This window comes from Scleropages formosus, chromosome 6 (genome assembly GCF_900964775.1).
Source record: "Scleropages formosus chromosome 6, fSclFor1.1, whole genome shotgun sequence".
Taxonomy (NCBI): domain Eukaryota; kingdom Metazoa; phylum Chordata; class Actinopteri; order Osteoglossiformes; family Osteoglossidae; genus Scleropages; species Scleropages formosus.
In genome coordinates this window covers 26,737,030-26,756,468 of record NC_041811.1, presented here as the reverse complement: position 1 = coordinate 26,756,468, position 19,439 = coordinate 26,737,030, and the positions used below count along the sequence as shown (strand labels likewise).

Here is a 19,439-nt window from a genome sequence, read left to right as displayed (position 1 = left end):
ACTTGAAGGACTCAGAGTTAAATGCCATCTGAAATTGCCATAGTACCTATGAGCGAAGTATTTATCCTGAGTTACTTTGATTAAAAACTACCCAGCTGTATAAAAATAGGCAAACTTATGTTACACAATACAAACTGCTTTGGAGAAAAATTCAAATGTAAATGTGATTGGAAATATCTAAAGCACTATTAAACTAATATTTCTGGCATTTTCAGTTCTTTACATGCCCAACAGCTTCAGATAAGGCTGCTCAGTTTAATTACAGTAAGCAGTCATTTGATCAAACATTTAAGTGCTCAAGTAGATTGAAAATCTTCATTCAGGCTGCCAGAATCAAGGATGACAAAAAAAAAAAGTGCCGTGAATATTTTAGCTCACCCGAGACAGCTAGTTTTACATAATCATGTGAAAAATGATAGTCAGCAGTGAAATAAAGTATTACTGAAAGGGGAACAAACAGCTAACGAAGACATTATAAACAACTGCCACACAGACATACAATATACTGTCATCCAAAAGTACTCTAAACTACAGAACAGTCCAGACCTACGACATAAGCATGCCCAGTGTCTTCAAACGAGGAGGAGTCTGACTCTTTCTTGAACCTTCCAGGACTCGAGCTGGGGCTGCTGTGAGTCTTGGAACTGAACATGCTGCCAAAACAGAGAAGAAAGGAATTTAGACTGCCACTGGAGCTAAGCCTGCTGGAAACAAGCTGTTTGGTTAGTATGTTTCTTACTTTTGTACTCCAACTGACTTGCCTTACACATACAGTAAATCATGTCTGGCTTGAAAAGAAAAAAAAAAAAATCCTGCCTATGTAGCAGTTTACACGTATAAATTACTTCACTGACCTCATGTATGTTATCAAATACAAAACATTTCAGAAAAATTGTGAATATTAATTCAGTAAAAGGATTAGGAGCCTCTATAAAACATTTGACTGATTGCAGTGGGAGATCAAACAAGTTTTAAACACAGTGATGTAATAGTTAGGGTTTTGTAACTGTCCCCTTCTACCGCCTGCATCTTTTGATGAACTTGTTAAAAATAAAGAAAGAAAACACCACACTTCATGCATTATGAATGACTCTTTGGATTCAGTGTGGAAATTTATACATGATCCTCACAGTTAAACAGTGGAAAGTTCAACTGACACACAGGCACAGAAAGCTAACCATTTTTTACAGTTATTAGTCCATTATTAAATTAGAAAGCTGAAGATGACAGAAGAGGCGGGTTGAAAGTCTCGGATGATATCCAGTTGCTGCAAAAGGAATTAAGTCCCAACTAAACACACTGCATGGGTGCCCACTGAACTAAGTGAAAGAAGAATTGTGTCAGTGCATACCCAGGACATGCCATCTTAAAGGCACTAGATACGGGCATCTGATAATCAAGCATATTCCACATGCCTGAGCACAAGGAGCCCAGTTGTAGCCTTGTAATGTTAGTATCTGTTACCGTATCTTGCCTTTTGTTTACTGACAGGTACTTATCATGGAGCTCTAAAAGACAAGGTGTGGTTAGCAGAAAATAAATGTGAAAAGTAAACAAGAAACAAAAGGTCTTTTTTGGTTTATAAAAAAAAAAAAGAGACTAAGCAAAAATTAAAGCAAACAATATCTGAAGACAAAAATACAAATTAAGTAAAAGGAAAATTTAGAAAAACAGATGTGCACCTCTCCCGCTTGCGGGCCACAGTGATGGAGTCTGTGTCAGAGCTGGCACGCTGGTGCGAAGCTGGCGGCTGAATTCGATTCATGCTGTTCTGCAATTGGTTGCCGTATGGAACCATGTGGCCCTCTGAAGATTCAGGCAACTGGCCCAAATTATGGTGGGAGCGGCTCATCAGCCTGGGGTTTGGGCTAGACCCAAAACCTGTGTGCAGGGACTCTCCGGTGAGCAAGGTCCGACCTGCTGGGTCCTTATTGAGGGCTGCCTCTGAGTAGGAAATCCTCTTCATGTGGTCAGGCTCTGAGCAGCCGCCAGAACTTGCAGCCAGGCTCGCAGAGCTGATTGCGCGCTCAATCCCGCCTATGATGACAGGCCCTCCTGGATACTGCAGGCTGCTTAGGGGGGAGTTCTCTGCAAGGAGAAACAACTGTTAGAACCCTGCATTCACCTGTCACCCTAACACATCACCTAACAGTAATATTCATATAATCAAGGAAAATCTTTTAATAATGTAACATGGTCCCAGTCTCAGCTACTAGACCTTCTGCTAGTAACAAGGCTTTATAAAATTCAGAAGATTCTAGCCAAACAGAAATTGAATTTTCTACTTTAACTCAGTTGGAGGATGTATACAGTGGGTCTTCATGTTACATTTGAGTTACAAGTTTTCAAAAATCCAAAAAGGACAACACAGTTGTTTGTGGAATAACAGCAGTTTGTAGAACTTCAGAAACTGCCAGAAAATGAGCTCTGAATCTCATTCAAAAGATGAAAGGAGGGGTACATCTTGTAAAATATTAAAGGAATTTAACTAGCATCTATTAAACTAACTATTTACCACATAACCCAAGTAATGTGCATTTATTGTGAAACCATTTTCCCCATTTATAAGATCAAGTGCCTGTGGTGTGCATTTGAATGTACAATGAAACTAAATTATCTGACCAATGTCCTGGAGCTCCTGGTTGTTCTGCCTGGCCTTCATCTGCAGGTGGAACTTGTGCTGCGCAGTGCACAATTGAAGCAGGTACTGGCAGGTCTTGTTGCTGTCTGTCTGGAAGAGGTGTTTAATTCCATCTGATGTATTCTGTAGACTAATCTTCTTCTTCTGCAAGATACATGGGAGGTCAGAAGAACGTGGAAGAAAAGGTGGTGGGTCCAGTCAGCATGGAGCAGAGTTTTCATGGGTTTCACATTCAGCACTTTCCTAAGCGTTAAATGCCAACGCTACTTAAACCAGTTTAGCTGGTCTCTCAAACACACACACACACACACACACACACACACACACACACACACACACACACACACACACACACACACACACACACAAAAGGTCAGAAGCCATTACCGTGAAGGATATCTTTTTGGTCTCTCTCCAGGGGAACCTGAGGACTGGGGTGCGAGTGCCATTGAGCACCTCAAAGATGAGCACACCCTTAGAATGGACACCCAGCATGATGCCCGTCTGAGACTTTTTCTCGGGCAGCACCCGGTGGAAATGGACCCCATACTCAATCAGTCTTTGGCTCACCTGGCAGGAACAGCAGTGAACAAGGGAACCAGTTCAATATCAGTGCCTACAACAACTATGTAACCAGCATTTTTTTTTTTTTTGTGAGCAAGTACAAGCACTCCATTTCTGAGGTTAATATATCACCCAGGTGTGCAGGTGGGGCACTTGTCAAGCACTGCAAATGTCACATGTTTCTTATAAACAGAATAATACCTGTCCCAAAGACCTGGCTGCCATTCTGTGTTGGAAAACAATCAGTTTGCAGTAAGTCAATGTATTTATGATCATGTAAATGGATACATTTAGGAAACAGGGAACCAATGCACAAAAGTGCGGTCACTCTAAACTGCAGAAAAAAATACACTGAATGCATATACGTATAAATCAAGATTACTAAGCAGAGGAAAGAAAAATGTCAAATGAGTTCTACTATAGGCACAGTGCACACCAAAAAAATACTTAAGCATAAAATTTTGCACTGTCAAAGCTACTTAATATTTTGTATAGTAAACAATTTGACAAGTACAACAGTGCATCAATTCAGTACTATGTTCAATGTATTATTTTTGGCAAGTTTGTATTTTAATGTTTTACATTGTATTCTGTCATTCAACCATACCTTTAGGAACTCAAATTCTGCATCTTCCTCAGAAGCTCCAAAATATGTACTATGCAGTTTCGGTAGGTCTTCCTTCAGGGACGTTTGGTCCATCCTGTCTAGCACAGTCGCTGGTAGGTAATGCTCCAGTCTAAAGTATGTTTTACCATGCAGCTAAAACACAGGGCATGCAAGAATTAGTTAAAAACTTCAAAACATTCATTTGCAAAACATTAAAGTTTTCATAATGCTTTTATTTAAAAATTAAGACACTGGCATGGATAGGACTTTTCCCACATTTACCTCTGGATGGTAATCACCAAACTCTGCCTGCAGGGCCAGGGATGCTAGCAGCATAGCGTTCTCCGTGTCACATCGCATTCTCTCTTCTAAGATATCCCTGCGCAGCTGCAAGTAGTACTGGTGTTTGGTCATTGCATGCCTGGGAAAAATGGAAAATACATGTTACCTAAACCGATTTGTCTGTTCTCCACAGTTAGAGATTTTATTGTATTTATCAGACCACCACCCAAGGAACAAATGGTTTCATAATTTATCATTTCTCACTGTATGAGGTGAACGTCATCCAAAAAGAACTTGATGCGAAAGAACAGGTTGAAGTTAATGTCTGGTTTCTTTTTTTTCGGTTCTTCTTTCCAACCCTCGGGTGCCACTTTGCAGAGTTTAGCATCAGGATCAATAAAAAAGAACTCATCATCTGAAACAAGCAACAAACAGTAAGTGTTTCTCTGCTACATACTGTTAGCAAGTTACACATTCACTTTGTGATATACAATTTAATCCTCAGGAGAATATTGTCTACAACAGTCTATGCAATGTATATTGTGTGCTTCAGTGTATTTACAGACATGAAACACTGATGTGTAGTAGTTTTTCTTCCCATGTAAAAAACCGAGTAACTATTCAACTATTTGTGACATTACTTCAGCTGTAAATTCCCTTGGAAGAACATTTTGTCCACATAACATTCAAAAGACAATTCAAGGTTGTAGGAAAATCAGGTGTCAATCATATGACAATTCGGACAAATCTCTCAGGGTACTCATTCACAGGCTGGGGAGCTTCACTGGTCTCACCTTTGAGGCAAGCAAGCCCGAAGAGGTGGTGCTCCACAAGCCCCACATGTGCCACCACCATATCAAGTAGGTCTTTGCACATTGCCTTGACATCACAGCTCAGTTCCAGCCGCTGGCCATTCAGCAGCACCACGCTCACCTTCCTTCTCACCTCCTCAGTCTTCGCTTTCTTATTCTGCAGTGACAATGAACATCCAACTGCACACAATCTCCATCAGCTAAATTCAACAAACAGCACACCCAACTATAAACATTTTCATAATAGTGATCATCTTCTGTAACCTCTGATAAATACAAACATCTGTAAGCAATTCTTGGATGCTGTGTTTACTGATGTTTCGAAACCCCAGCAGCATGAGACTAACTTGAAGATCCCCTTTGTCCATAAAATTACATCAGAAAATTAGCACCACTCCATTAACTCTGGACTATTGTTCTACTCTGGAAAATTAGAAGGCATTAGGGGCCTTACCATGATTGAAGAAGGAACTGTCAAGGTCACACATGGCTCAGTGGACATCTTTACAAATTCAGGACCAAAGTAATTCTACAATGTGACAAAATGTAAAAGTGGAGACTCATTGTACTCAACCAATTATAACTTGCTATACAGATACCGCATAAAATTATATAGGATATGTAAAAGAAGATTACCAAAACTGAAATCACACAGTAAAATGCAACAGAGCACATTACACATTTCTTTACAAAAAGAGGGAGAAAATATTCTGTTATTTGGTTGGAAAATGAAACCAAAACAGAACAATTAGGTGTTGCTCATTTTCAAAGCTGGATAGTCATAGAGAGTTCAGTGGCAGGCCCATATGTGGGACTGACCCCTTAGGTTGCAAGTGTGTGTACTGAAGCAGTACACAGCCTGCTACCCTGAATCATGCAAAACCAGAGAGGTCAGAGTACCTTGGCTTTCCTGTGAGGGAGCAAGCTGTCCAGCGGGCCGCTCCGCAGTGACTCCCGTTGGTCCATGAGGGAAATGATGGGCTCCTCTGCAGGATAGAGGCTAGTGCGTGAACGTCGGAGGGCTAGCTGGGCCTGCAACCGCTGCATCTCCTCCTGCTGCCGCTGTAGCATGCGCTCTGCACTCCGTAGCCCTTCCTCCGTAACCCCCTCTTGAAGCCTAGGTGAAGGAGAGCACAGGAACATGATGCTGCTCTGAGGAACCCAAAAATTCACCTCACATTGGACTTCTCATTATGTACGCTTGTACGAGAATGCTTACAAAATCAGACTTTACACAAATTCTAAAGAACAAAACAATGAAGCAACAAAACTTTAGTTACAATATACTCGATATATTCCTCAGAAACTGGAAAAAAGATATTTAAATACATTTAAGGATGAGCCAAGAACATGCAGGACCAACTACACATTTACTTTAAGTTCCAGTTAGTTATGTCATTGGCTACAATGATGTAGTAGCTGCCCTTTATCTCTGACCAATTACCTGTTAAATTCATTTGTATACTGCGCACGCACACGCACTTTTCTTGACTGCATGGACAGGAGACTGGCCTCATCCTACCTGTGCCTCTGAACGGCGTGACTTGAGACAGGCAGGCCATGATCCGATAGGCCTGCTTGCGAACTGTACAGTCTCACATCATCTGCTTTCTTTGCTGTAAAGACGACGACACTTGAATTAAGATTTAATAGATTTGTTCACTATATGTGAGGGCACAGTGCAGACTGCTTTATGGTCAGAGAACAGATGAGCAACATGGAACACAATTTTAAACAGACACATTTAAAATGGACCATTCTAAAAATGGAGTCAGCCTTAACACATACTCTACGTGTTGCCGTTACACCCCAGACTGATCTATTTTGCACGGCTAAACATCTGACTACACAGGGTTGTAAAAACATTTGCCTTAAGACTGTCAAAGTACCTCAAATGTTTTTTGGTTGCAATTAAATTGAAGGGACTAGGCATTGTTTCTGCTTACTGCAAAGTTATGCGGTATCTATTTTTATGTCTGGAATGTTCTACATTTTTGTGAGTATTTCTGAAATAACATTTTGCATGTTTCCATTTATTATGCGTTACAAATGTAGTGAGTGACTACCCGGTGATGAGCAGCTACCCTGTGGTGTACTAGCATACTGTCCAAGATGTACCCCTTCTAGCTTTGTACCCAGTGATTCTGGAATAGGCTCTAGACCACTGCAACCCTGACAAGTACAAGTGGTTAAAGTGAGAGAGAGAGAGAGAGAGAGAGAGAGAGAGAAACAATGTGGTGTTATGCCATCATACTTCTACTCTGAAATGTCTCTGGAATGGTTAGAATTTCCACTGATATGTTGAGTGTTGCTAAAACGTTGTCTAAGCTCCCAGAAAAACACGTTTTCTCCCGTTTTACTACTGAATGACAACACTGATCTCTATGCACCAGAGGACTTCTGCAGTCCGTGATAGGTACTTAGCACTTTAGTTCGGCTAACAGGATTATTGTTCTGAAAAGATCAAAGCTCAAATGCTCTTGTCTTTTGTGTTACTGAAAGAAAATGTAAAAAAAAAAAAAAAAAAAAAAAAAAAAAACACTTACGCTGCTCCAGATAATTGTGTTAAGATATGCTGTAAATACATGAACTGGACACATTTGATAATACTGTAGAAGCACTACAACATTACCTTGTCTGTAGTCAGGATCAGAGGAAGACACAGATGGGCTTTCACTGGATGAGCTGTAATCACTGTAGTACCTTGTGTGTGTGCGAAGAGGGTCTGCAAACCAGCAATTCAAGTTACTATGTATATTCTACTCATTTAAAATTAGATTTACAGATTAGTGTTTGTATTTGCTGCTGCTACCGCTTGTAAAAGCACTGCAAGTTTAGACCTTTACCAAAAGGAAAAGATTGCTTACTCTGTCATCATACCCTCAAACTATTTCAGAGTCCAGCATTAGCCATTATGAAAACTCTGCTCAGTTTATGGCAAGCAAGTCTAAAAGGGTTTATATATTAAAGCTAATATTGTGTGTAATGTTTATAGTGCGAGAAAGTTGTGGTTCAAAGGATGGCTAAGAGCCCAGAGAAGAAAGAGGGATGTTCTACTTCCAGATCTGACACAGGACTACAGGGAGGAGAGAAACTTCTAGCTTGCTAAGGGACTGCAAGGCAAACAGGCATTGCCACAAGGTCATTCTGTAAAATAACTATACAGTCATAAAGCAGCAAATCTATACAAACCACTAACATGCTTTAAAATTAGAGATGACTGCTAAATTTGACTGATGTACCCTTTGTATTAAATATACAAATTCCAAAATATAATTTAAAAACTACTGACGAATGCCCAACTGACAATAAGTAAAAGGAGAGAAGTTCATTTCAAAAGGCTGCACAACCACATACGGCATATTTTTTTCCTGAATCACACAATGCCCGAGATCATTGAAAGTCTCTAGGGCATATTGCAAAGTTTCACCTGGAAATTCTCTGAAACACTGTCCTCAGTTTAACAAAAGTTTGATTTAACACTTGCAAACCAATACAAAAAGCAAAGGAATTATTCCCAACATGGATTACAATGGACAAAGTACAATGATCAGATTTCAATATGCATTCAGTTTCCAAACCTTTGCACCTTTTTCATGTTTGTTACCAAGAATCAAGTTAATTGTTACAGTAATTTTATGTAGGGTGAGAAAGCTGTAAAAAAAAAAAAAAAAAAACCCAACTAGGGTAAAGATTGTAAAGCTATTTTGCCTCTCAAACGCAAACACTGAACAAGCATAAACAAAAACCTGAAAACCTGGTCTAAACTCACCATCGAACATTTTTTGAATAGAAGTCATTTTTACATGTCTTTCTACATGCATCTTTAACCCTCTGGGTTAACTATCTTTAACAAAGATAGTTTCCATATTTGTCATCATGCCAATCTCTAAGACAGACAGTGATACTGGTTTTTGTACAACACTAATATTTAGGACTCCAAGTATCCAAGTACTGCTAGAAGCAGCAATATTTTTCAATATACCTAAATGTAATTTCCAATTTAACTACAGAATGAATTACAAAGTGACAAAAAAGTTAGAAAATTCATATTTTGTTCAGATTTATACCCTCTTTCACCTATCCAAAAAAGATAGGCTTCTATTACATGAATCCTTTTATGAGAATAGATTTCCAAGCATTATGTAATTTGCACTGGAAAATTCTCCATAAGCCATCAGCTTACTCTTAGCTTAACTGCCTGTCAAAAAAAAAAAAAATAAAATAAAAAGAAATAAAAAAAAAAACTCAATTCAAAAGTACAAGCCCTGGTGTTGTCAAACACCACCCAAGAGCAGTGTTGGCCAGCATGAGAGCTCATGCAGGCTAGTTTATACCTTAAAAATTTAGACATACCATCAATGTTTTGTACCTGTAGAAATAAATTTATCAATTTAAAATGAATCTTGGTGCAGCAAGTGATAGGTAATGAACTAGGTTTGCTTGAGACTTTCACATCTGCAGCTGTCTCCTCCTCTAAATGTAATGCATAAATTGTACTTTTGCTGAGATGTACGTTGCTTTGGACAAAAGCGTCTGCAAAATGAATAAATGTAAAATTCCGACCTTCTGAAAATAGGCTGCATGCAACTGAAACTCCCAGAAAAGGCAAAGTTAAGTGCATTTCATTTAATACTGAGGTATGTCTGTGGCCTTTAGTAATCTTGAGAAAACAACATTATCGCAAAGACTAGTTCTAGTTAATTCTGAATTATAAATAAGCAAACCAGTATGAGTTTGAGCCTTAAACAGTACTTCTTGGCCTTTTTCAGAATTTTAACCCATACACAATAGCATTAAGGTTTCCTTCTTGCATCCTTGCAAATATATAAGAAATCCTCCCTATATCTTCATTGGATTCTGGAGATTTCCAGCAGCCCAAGGCTTTAGACACATCAAATCTCCCTGAATCATATGTACCAGGAAAGGAGAAACACTAACAGAACATGTTATAACATGCGACTTCCTCCATTTGAAAAGGGATACAACCCACTCACACACAAACTCAGAACTTCATCTGACTCATTAAGGCTGAGTGAGACACCAAATGTACTCAAAAGGATACTGCAATAGGCAGCTGACGTCATTCTGCTCTCTGGTAGGCTGCACGAATGTAGGTGTTGGAATAAGTTAGAGTGCTTATGTACTTCCATTGTGTAGTGATGTGACATCTATGATCAGGTCTGTTGTTCAAAACACCCAGACAAACTTTGCAGTTTCAAGCCAAGCTTTCATCTTAAAGGTTGTGTCAGGTTTACAAGCCATACATTCACAGCATTACATTCAAATATACTATAAATAAAACATCTTGAAATACAAGTAAAACTTCTACTTTACATATCTTTGTTTTGAGGGGGAATCCCCTTGAAACTGCCTCACAGTGGCATTCCTTGGGAAGGGTGAAGTGGTGGCTATATATTAGTGAGAGAACAATATTAAGGGAACGCCTACTTGCATTCACAGGTTAGTTTTCCGCTATTGAAAAATGTCCACACAGCTGTTTTGCATAGTATGCATTTCCTACTTTGTAAAATGTTTTCAGTTTTTGCTTGGTGTACAACTTCAAAAAGTGTTTTCAAAAAGGCCCATATTTTGGCTAATTAGAAGTCTAAGATACATATTCACTTACTAAAAACACTGCCTTGTTCTGAACTGATTACCTGTACACCACACAACGCCCAAACTTAATGTCGCTATTCCCAGGAGTAAATGTAAACATCTATTTACATAGTAAAATACATAATCCAAGTGCTGAAACGACTTACAGTAATTAAAGCAAATAGTGTGCAACATCATGACAGCTGAACAAGCAAATTCAATTATTTGAATATGTAAATTCAAGTATTTAAAATACATTTTTAAACTAAATGTCAGTGCAAAATGGCAAATGGTACAGCTGCTTCATAAACCCGGAAAGAAAGTTTTTGCAAGCCTGAGGGGTTAAAAAAAAAAAAAAAAAGTAATGCGTGATCAGCTGTGCAGGTATTGCCTGACACTGGCACATTCTGTAAGCTTATCTTTCCTGTGAAGTATTGGGGGGGGGGGGGTTCTCTACTCACACACACACACACACACACTTACTTACTTTCAGAACCGCTTGTCCCATATGGGGTTGTGGGTGGCCGGAGCCTAACCCGGCAACACAGGGCGTAAGGCCGGAGAGGGAGGGGACACACCCAGGACGGGACGCCAGTCCGTCGCAAGGCACCCCAAGCGGGACTCGAACCCCAGACCCACCGGAGAGCAGGACCCGGTCCAACCCACTGCGCCACCGCGCCCCCCTTTATTCAAACCAATTCAGACTAAATATGGTTGGTGTACCAACACTTACAAACACATACTTTTTCACCTAAAACTCATTTTCCCTTCATGATGATTTAATCTTCCCAGGGAATATAAAAATGTCAGTGCCAACTACATTCCGTAGAGCACAACACTATCACTTTGTAACGCTGGTGTCTTCAAAGAAGATGGATGAGTGAGGATACTGAACCAGTAATACCAGTCAAATGTGTGTTATCCTGATGCTGCTTATAGTTTACTGCAGAAATCTTACTACATGTTTTCAAATTGTTTATTCTCTTGGTGGAGGGGTCCACAATTCAGGGAAGAGAGGCCTTTTGGGGTCTTTCCTGTAGGTCTCCAGCCAGTTCTCTACTCATACAAATAAAAATTTAAGGCTGACCCTGGTTGTCACAAGACTGCTAGAGAATTCTGTGGGAGGGTAACGGTGATGCTGGGGGGGGGGGGGGGGGGACTGCAGAGCAAAACGTCCACATTTGGGAACCATCTGAAAACACACACATTCCTGGAAAACCTTTTCCAGTATATTTTCTTGCACTTGGTTTCTGCACAAGTCCATAATGCAAATAACAATTGAGCCAACTGCCTGTGTACTGTACATATAAGTTGGCATTCATCTGACAACATGAAAAACATGACAGAAGATTAATACAATTAGAATGTCTTGCATCCCTATATTACTTCAATGCAATCGGCCAAGAACAGAAAAATGGCATATTCATGGTCAAAAAAAATCAATTTTTCAGTTACTCAAAAATGATAGTCTGTTAGTTTACAATGTAAATCAACATTGAAAAGTTTGGAATCACCCAGAAATTGTGTTTTTGACAGAAACGGATACTTTTATTCATCAAGGTAACAAATTGATCAGAAATGAGTCAAGAGACTGACAATGTACCCATGAAACTTTACATTCAAGGAAGGAATCCTCTATTATGCTGGCCAGTCCATCGAAGAGTTCTCCAACTTCCTGTTTCTTCACTAAATAGGTTTTGCACAGCTTAGAATCCTTTGGATCATTGTTCAACCATATGATGAAATTTGGACCAATCACACTCTGACCACAGGGGATAGCATGACATTATAAAACAGTGGTAACTTTTCTGGTTCATTATTCCTTGCACCATGTTCCACCAATACTCCAAAAGTTCCACCTTACAGCACCAAGGCAGGCCCTTACCATTACATTTCTTCCAACATGTTCAACAGAAGGCGCTATGCACTCCTCCAGTATCCTTTCATTTTGCTGTGTCATGTACGTTCTCCTCCTTGATCCAAACACCTCAAACTTACTCATCCATCCATCCATACTACCTTTTTCATGTAATCCATCATCCAATAGATGTTCTTTTATGCATTTGTTTTTTTGTCAGTTTCAGATTTTCCTTCTTTTAAACTGTGCCTCTAAGGCTAGTGTCTCAGAGTCACTTCTTCACTGTTGCAGACGACGCTGGAATTTGGCATGTACCATTTAAGGACACAGCCAACTGAGGACCTGTAAAGCATCTATTTCTGAAACTATGTACTCTGATGCACAACTCCACAAAAGGTTAAGTACATCTGGGCCTTTTACTTTTTCTATCCGGGCAAGATCTGATTTGCCCTCTTCTCTCAGGACAGTGGCGGACACTTTTGTATGAAATCTTCAATTTCTGAGCAATCTGACACATTAAGCAGTAACAGCCATTTGCAACATTTGCAATGATGTCTGGGGTACATTTTTAAATCTCTTCAATGGTACCTTATTAAAACAGTATCAATACTTTCAAAAAGATTTCTGGGCTATTCCAAACTTTTGAATACTAGTGTAGGACACACTACTCACAGTGCCGATAACTAGCACTGTATCCAGTGAACCATGAATCTTAGAAAGCACTTTCATTTGTTAAAAGAAGAGGAGAAAAACGTATACTGGACAAGACTGAAAAATGTAGGAAGGTGCTAAGCAAAGGCTCAATATCATAATGGCAAAAATTATAAATGCTGATGAGTAATACATTTACATTTATTCCTTTAGCAGATGCTTTTGTGCAACGCGACATACATCTCAGCAAAAGTACAGGGACAGTAATAAAATATGTAAACCACAATACAAGATATCTGATGCTCACATAACCTTTTCTGCAATACAGCTAAAGCAAAAAGCTAAAAAGCTGGTAAAATGGTAAATGTAACAAGGCTTTTCCTCTGAACTTCAAAACAAAATTTTCATACTAGAAACAAATTAATTATATTCATCATGTAAAGATTTACTGCAACCCTGTGATACATTTTGATTACTATTTTTTACTAAGTTAAAAAAAAAAATAAAGTATTATTGGAAAAGGACTCCACTCACTGCCTCAGCTATCTGCACAAACATGTGAACAACTGGTCACAACCACATAACCCAGCTCCAAGCACCAGAAAGCCCAACCATGCTTGGAATTCTCTCATCCGCTGCACATGACTCCAATTACAGACCCAAGGTCTAGTAGGAGAGAACTGTAGACTGGAGCACCTGGTCTTCACAGGAAAGACCACAATGAAAACCAACAATTGAGACTCCTGTCAAGCCATGCAAATTGAGAACATTATCTTTGATTCCTTTTACCATTACCCAAAGGTTTCAATACTCATGAAAACTGTATAGTAATAGTTATTTATATTATTGTAAAATGCATACTAATACTATATATTTTCTATGCACCAGTTTCTGTAATAGCATGCTCAACTTAAAACAAATGTACCCTTTACACTGCTGGGGGGGGGGGGTTAACAGCTAAAATCCACCTTTACATATAGCCATCATGACATTGCAACTTTGAGAAAGTTGGACTGAATATACAATGCAATGCCTTTATTACTCCATAAATCCTCCAGATAGTGACTAGAAACACAGAAGAACCAGAAAAAGATGTAAATGCTGATGTGCCACATGTGATTTCAATGTGCATGACTAAAGCTCAGAATTCAAACATGCATTACTGAATGGCACTACTGGTCCTCACAGAGCTGACCTGCCACTGAAATGCAAGAACCTTTCTATGTGTAGCATGGATAAAAGAGTTAAAGCATTATACTTGTCAAGCGGTCTAATTAGAACCAGGCATCTTCTCATCTTGTGTCACACTGACTCATACACTCAGGCAAAACATATTTAGAAACCATTTAAGTTCCCAGTTAAAGAGTACTTCTCTGAAACCACCGAAGGCCACTTGTATTCCTTTCCAACCTGCGGTTCTGAGCCGGAAGTCCGATTTTCCTGCTCTTCTCATTTGGCCAGCTCAGGGTCACATATGAAAGTTTAAGGAAATGTTTGTGTCTGGGATTCTGTGCCAGTAAAAGGCAGAATGACTGATTCTCTGGTTTCTCATTCATATGAAACAGACCAATCTAAAATATCAGGTCCTCATATGGTTCTCTGATCACACCTATGCAACTCAATACTGTGAGAATGTTTACTCATTTTTTAATACTTGTAAAAGTAAACAGAACTAATTTAACTTGGTGTTATGACTTACCTTCTGCATCCATGGCCTGCCTGAGAACATGAAGCTTCCACTGCCTCTCTTTAATCTTGTCATATGCGCTGCTGAGTGCTGAGCTCATAGACAGAGCAGAGAGATGGTGGACCTTCCGGGATTCCAGACCCCCAAAGTCAGAATACCTTGCATCTCTGGGCTTGGCAGAAAACTTCTGCTTACCCACTGACTTTTGGCTGAAGGTGCTGTTACCTCTACGGGCCTCCTCCAGCACCCCAATGCGCATTGAATCCAGGTCTAAGCAGGCAAGGTCCACAGAAGAAGCCCAGTTCTTTCTGGTTCGCCCTGAAACCCCATGGTGCACTGGGGGCTTCCTATCAGACTCAAGCGTGCGTCCACGCTTCTGTTGGAAGAGTTCTGCTGACCCCTCAGATCCTGGATTATACTCTGAAGGTGGATTTGGAAGCGTGATATCTTCCCCACGCAAGATGTCACTGATGGACAAGGAACCCATGGAGCGGCTGAGACCGCGGTTCAGGGGAGCTTGCTCCTGGGTCCGAGCTCGGTACCGTTCCAAGACACGGGGGGCTGCGCTTCGCCCTGCCACACACACAAGAAAAATTTTAATATGCGGGGGGGGGGAGATTCTTGCCAGGCTTGTATTAAATAACTATGAAATTAAGGTTAACTATACACTGTGCAATAGAGTTGCAGTCATACTCAGTAATGTGTTTTACACTGTAAATGTCAACATCCTGAAAAAATGATGCAGGCAAAAAAAAAAAAAAAAAAAAAAAAAAATTTTGCAGCCTAAGGCCAGATGTTCTCCATGAGAGGGGAAAGCGCAGCAATACCATAGCTAAAGACAAAAGAACTGCTGCTGAAGCAATCGTTTAGTGGTGACAGATAACCCAAGGAGATGAGAATCAGTTACTATATTGGGGCAAGAACAAAATTAGAAAAAACAGCTTGTGTGTGAGCACATTAAAAAAAGTTTTCACAACTAGAAACACTGCTGGTCAGTCCAAAAAAAAGGCCCAGCTAAAAGATTAGTGCAATATCACATCACAACCAAATATCTTATTGTACCATTTTGTTCCACAGGAATCTAAAGTGTGTCAGGCTCTCTTAGCTTTCCATTATTAAAATGGTAATTTAAAAAAGCCAGAGCCCTCAAAACAGAGAGTCTATGGGGGAGAGAGAGAGAGGGGGGGGGGAGGGAAAAAAAAAAAAAAAAAAAAAAAAAAAAAAAACCTTGTGAAAATATGTACCATTTAGTAAAACCAGCTTATTATTCTGCACAGTGCCTGCTAAGTGGTCATTTTACTTCAAGGGGTAGAAAAACAGTTGATACAAGAATGGCAGTTTCCTTTGAATTATCCCTTAAAAACCTGCCACTGGATAAAATAGTCACAATGCAATACAGCTGCTGAGCAGTCCGCCTACATTGTGCACTGGTGCAAAACAGTTCAAGAACTAAAGCCTATAATGAAAAGTCCAAGATGAAAATTATTAATAAAGGCCAGCTGTAGTAGTTTGAGTTACCATTTCACTTAAGTGCATGTCTCTGGATTGTGTTTTGCGTGTATTTCCTCACACAAGAGAACATGCAAACTCCACCTAGACCAAGCGTGGACCAAACTCACGTTAACTTGCACCATCCAGGTGCTGACAGACAACAGTGCTATTCACTGTGCAACCATAAGACCAAGATTTCTGCTTTCATTTTTAATAGTCTTTTCTGCCCATCTCTGCAACATTAAGGAGTAGTGAAAACATGTAATACATTGCACTGTAAGAATGAAACTATAATTGATTTCTGCAAACTAAACTGGTCTGGCATATGTGACATGACTCAGTGATTTTCAGAACCTTTTCACAGTTCTCATTTCAATGTCAGGATGACCTCTTATGAACAAAAGAGCTATCTGGTCATACATGAGAAGTAGTTCAACACTGATTATCTGAGATACTTAAAAGCTGGCCTTTATGTAAGCAGCTCTTTCACAGCCATTAATGCTGAATTTAACACAGTTTTTAAAAACAAAAATCACTAATCAACCTTGGACATACTGCTGTTTAACCATTGTTGATCTTAATTTGGAAACAAAGAATCAACCCATATACTCTTTCTATCCACAAGTTAATGCTGACAGTCCTCACATTTGCTTAACTACTTCCATTAAATGCATGGAAAATTAAAAAGCTAAACTTAGATTTCTCATATCATTTTTGTTCTATGTTGTTGCTTTTTAGTTAGGCAAGAATCTCCTGCCCTCCCTTTTGTTTTATGGCCTGAAGTCTCCAGCCCACAAAGCAAAAAGTGGCAGGTACCTCATTGCCCACACAATGGAGTAGGAGTCTGCTTCTGTAACACTCCAAAGTGGGAGTAGGAGTCATATGTCAGGTGAGATATGAAAACTACATAGCTGGCTATGAATAAATGGACAAAGCAATGGGGGGGAGAGAAGAGATGAAAGTCACCTTGTCTATTATAGACATGACCAGGAAGATGTACACCGATCAGCCAAAACATTAAGACCATCTGCCTAATATTGTGTAGGTCCCCCTTGTACTGCCAAAACAGCTCTGACCTGTCAAGGCATGGACTCCACATGATCTCTGAAGGTGTCCTGTGGTATCTGGCACCAAGACATTAGCAGCAGATCCATTAAGTTCTGCAAGTTGGGGCCTTCATGGATTGCACTTGTTTTTCCAGCACATTCAACAGATGCTTGATCGATTTGAGATATGGGGAATTTGAGGGCTCAGTCAATACCCTGAACTTAATTTTTGCAGTGTTGCAGGGTGCATTATTCTGCCGAAAGAAGCCACTGCCATCAGGGAATATCATTGCCATGAAAGGGTGTATGTGGTCTGCAACAATCTTTAGATAGGTGGTATGTGTCAAAGTAACAGCCACATGAATGCCAGGACTCAAGGTTTCCCAGCAGAACATTGACCAAAGCATTGCACTGCCTCTTCTGGCTTGCCTTCTTCCCATAGTGCATCCTGCTGCCATCTCTTCCCCAGGCAAATGACACACATGGCCATGCACATGATCTAAAAGACAACGCGATTCATCAGACCAGGCCACCTTCTTCCATCGTGCCATGGTCCAGTTCTGATGCTCATGTGACCATTGTAGGTGTTTTTAGCAGCGGACAGGTGTCAGCATGTGCGCACTGATCGGTCTGCGGCTATGTAGCAAGCTGTGATGGACCATGTGTCATGACACCTTTCTATCATGGCCAGCATTAAGATTTTCAGCAATTCGTGCTACAGCAGCTCTTCTGTGAAATCGGACCAGATGGGCTAGCCTTCGCTCCCCCGCGCATCAGTGAGCCTTGGGTGCCTATGATCCTGTCCTTTCCTGTATCATTTTTGGTAGGTACTAACCACTGTTTACCAGGAACACCCTGCAAAACCTGCCCTTTTGGAAATGCTCTGACCCAGTCTAGCCATCACAATTTGGCCCTTGTCAAAGTCACTCAGATCCTTACACTTGCCCATTTTTTCTGCTTCCAGCACATCAAATTCAAGAACTGACTGTTCACTTGCTGCCTAATATATCTCACCCCTTGACAGGTGCCTTTGTAACAAGATAATCAGTGTTGTTCATTTCACCTGTCAGTGGTTTCAGTGTTTTGGCTGATTGGTATATACTGCAATGCTATCCTTTTGAATCTGGTTTCCAGAGGCCCTAAAGATTTCAGAGAAGACCACCAGCCTATAAAGCACAACAAATGGTTCTTTAACCTACAAAGAGTATGGCAAGCCCAGGCTTCAGAAGGATTTCAGAAAGATAAGGAATCACCAAGTGCACCCCAAAAAAAAAAAAAAAAAAAAAAAAAAAAAGACACCCTGTACTACTACTAAAATGAACAGGGGAAAAAGGTTGCTAAATGTACAATTTATCATTTAGACAACCAGTCAGTCAGTTTCAAAATGACTCAACTTGGTCAACAGAATAATGAACAGCACCACCAGTATACACCAGAGGAACACAACAATGCATTTCTAATAAATTGTTACATGAGCAGTGGGCCAGCTTGTGTTCTCTACAGCCTACAACCACTTGAGAACCAAATGACCCGGAAGTAACCCATTCTATGTTCAATTTCAATGTCGCCCCAGCTTGTGGAGTTTAGTTCCACTATTTATTCCTATAACTGTTCTCAGGCTGGGTTTTCACTTGGCCACAAAACAGCAGCTCAGCTGCAGTAAAACAAAATCCAGATGTACACTAATATAGAAACAATTTACTTGTTTGATTGTCTTCACATGCACAACTACTACAAGTTTCATGTTTTTCTGTATGCTGTTACAGCCATTTCTTTGAAGAGATACACAACCTCAGCAAAAGATGTGATTTAAATGATATGCCAGCCATTCTTAAAAGGGCTAACAACTTTAAGACATTGCTTAGTGCAGTGCCCAAACATCCCTATCTGCCGAAGTACGATCCAAACTGCATCGAGGATACCAGCTAAGATTTTATGTTTAAAAATATCCTAACACACTACAGAACTAATATCCAAGTCTACCTGTAAACACATTCCTTTTAAAGAGAAGGCGAGATTAAAATGGTAGTGTAAGCACCAGTTAAAAATGAAAAAGGGAGAAATGCTATAACGCACCCAAGAACATTTTCAGGCCATTTATAACATCTGCAATACGTTTAAATTCATTGACGTGACCATAAAAAAAAAATAAATTTTGTTCACAGCAGGTAACATGGGTTAACCCTAGCCCTAGTTAGCCAT

At 39.9% G+C, this 19,439-nt stretch overlaps 1 protein-coding gene across 11 annotated transcripts in view; it reads right to left on the bottom strand.

Annotated features, from left to right (window-relative positions):
* ptpn13 (protein tyrosine phosphatase non-receptor type 13) overlaps positions 1 to 19,439 on the bottom strand; it is a 58,278-nt gene that overhangs the window by 19,164 nt on the left and 19,675 nt on the right. For all 11 annotated transcript variants that reach the window (XM_018753664.2, XM_018753655.2, XM_018753700.2 and 8 more), the window contains 13 exons: positions 14,713 to 15,273; positions 7,539 to 7,631; positions 6,429 to 6,522; positions 5,807 to 6,023; positions 5,361 to 5,435; positions 4,889 to 5,063; positions 4,359 to 4,509; positions 4,095 to 4,233; positions 3,813 to 3,965; positions 3,029 to 3,211; positions 2,623 to 2,785; positions 1,683 to 2,088; positions 547 to 653 (listed from right to left, as the gene is read on the bottom strand). In XM_018753664.2, the coding sequence (XP_018609180.2) occupies positions 547 to 653; positions 1,683 to 2,088; positions 2,623 to 2,785; positions 3,029 to 3,211; positions 3,813 to 3,965; positions 4,095 to 4,233; positions 4,359 to 4,509; positions 4,889 to 5,063; positions 5,361 to 5,435; positions 5,807 to 6,023; positions 6,429 to 6,522; positions 7,539 to 7,631; positions 14,713 to 15,273 (2,517 nt within the window). The remainder of the gene's footprint in view (positions 1 to 546; positions 654 to 1,682; positions 2,089 to 2,622; positions 2,786 to 3,028; positions 3,212 to 3,812; positions 3,966 to 4,094; positions 4,234 to 4,358; positions 4,510 to 4,888; positions 5,064 to 5,360; positions 5,436 to 5,806; positions 6,024 to 6,428; positions 6,523 to 7,538; positions 7,632 to 14,712; positions 15,274 to 19,439) is intronic.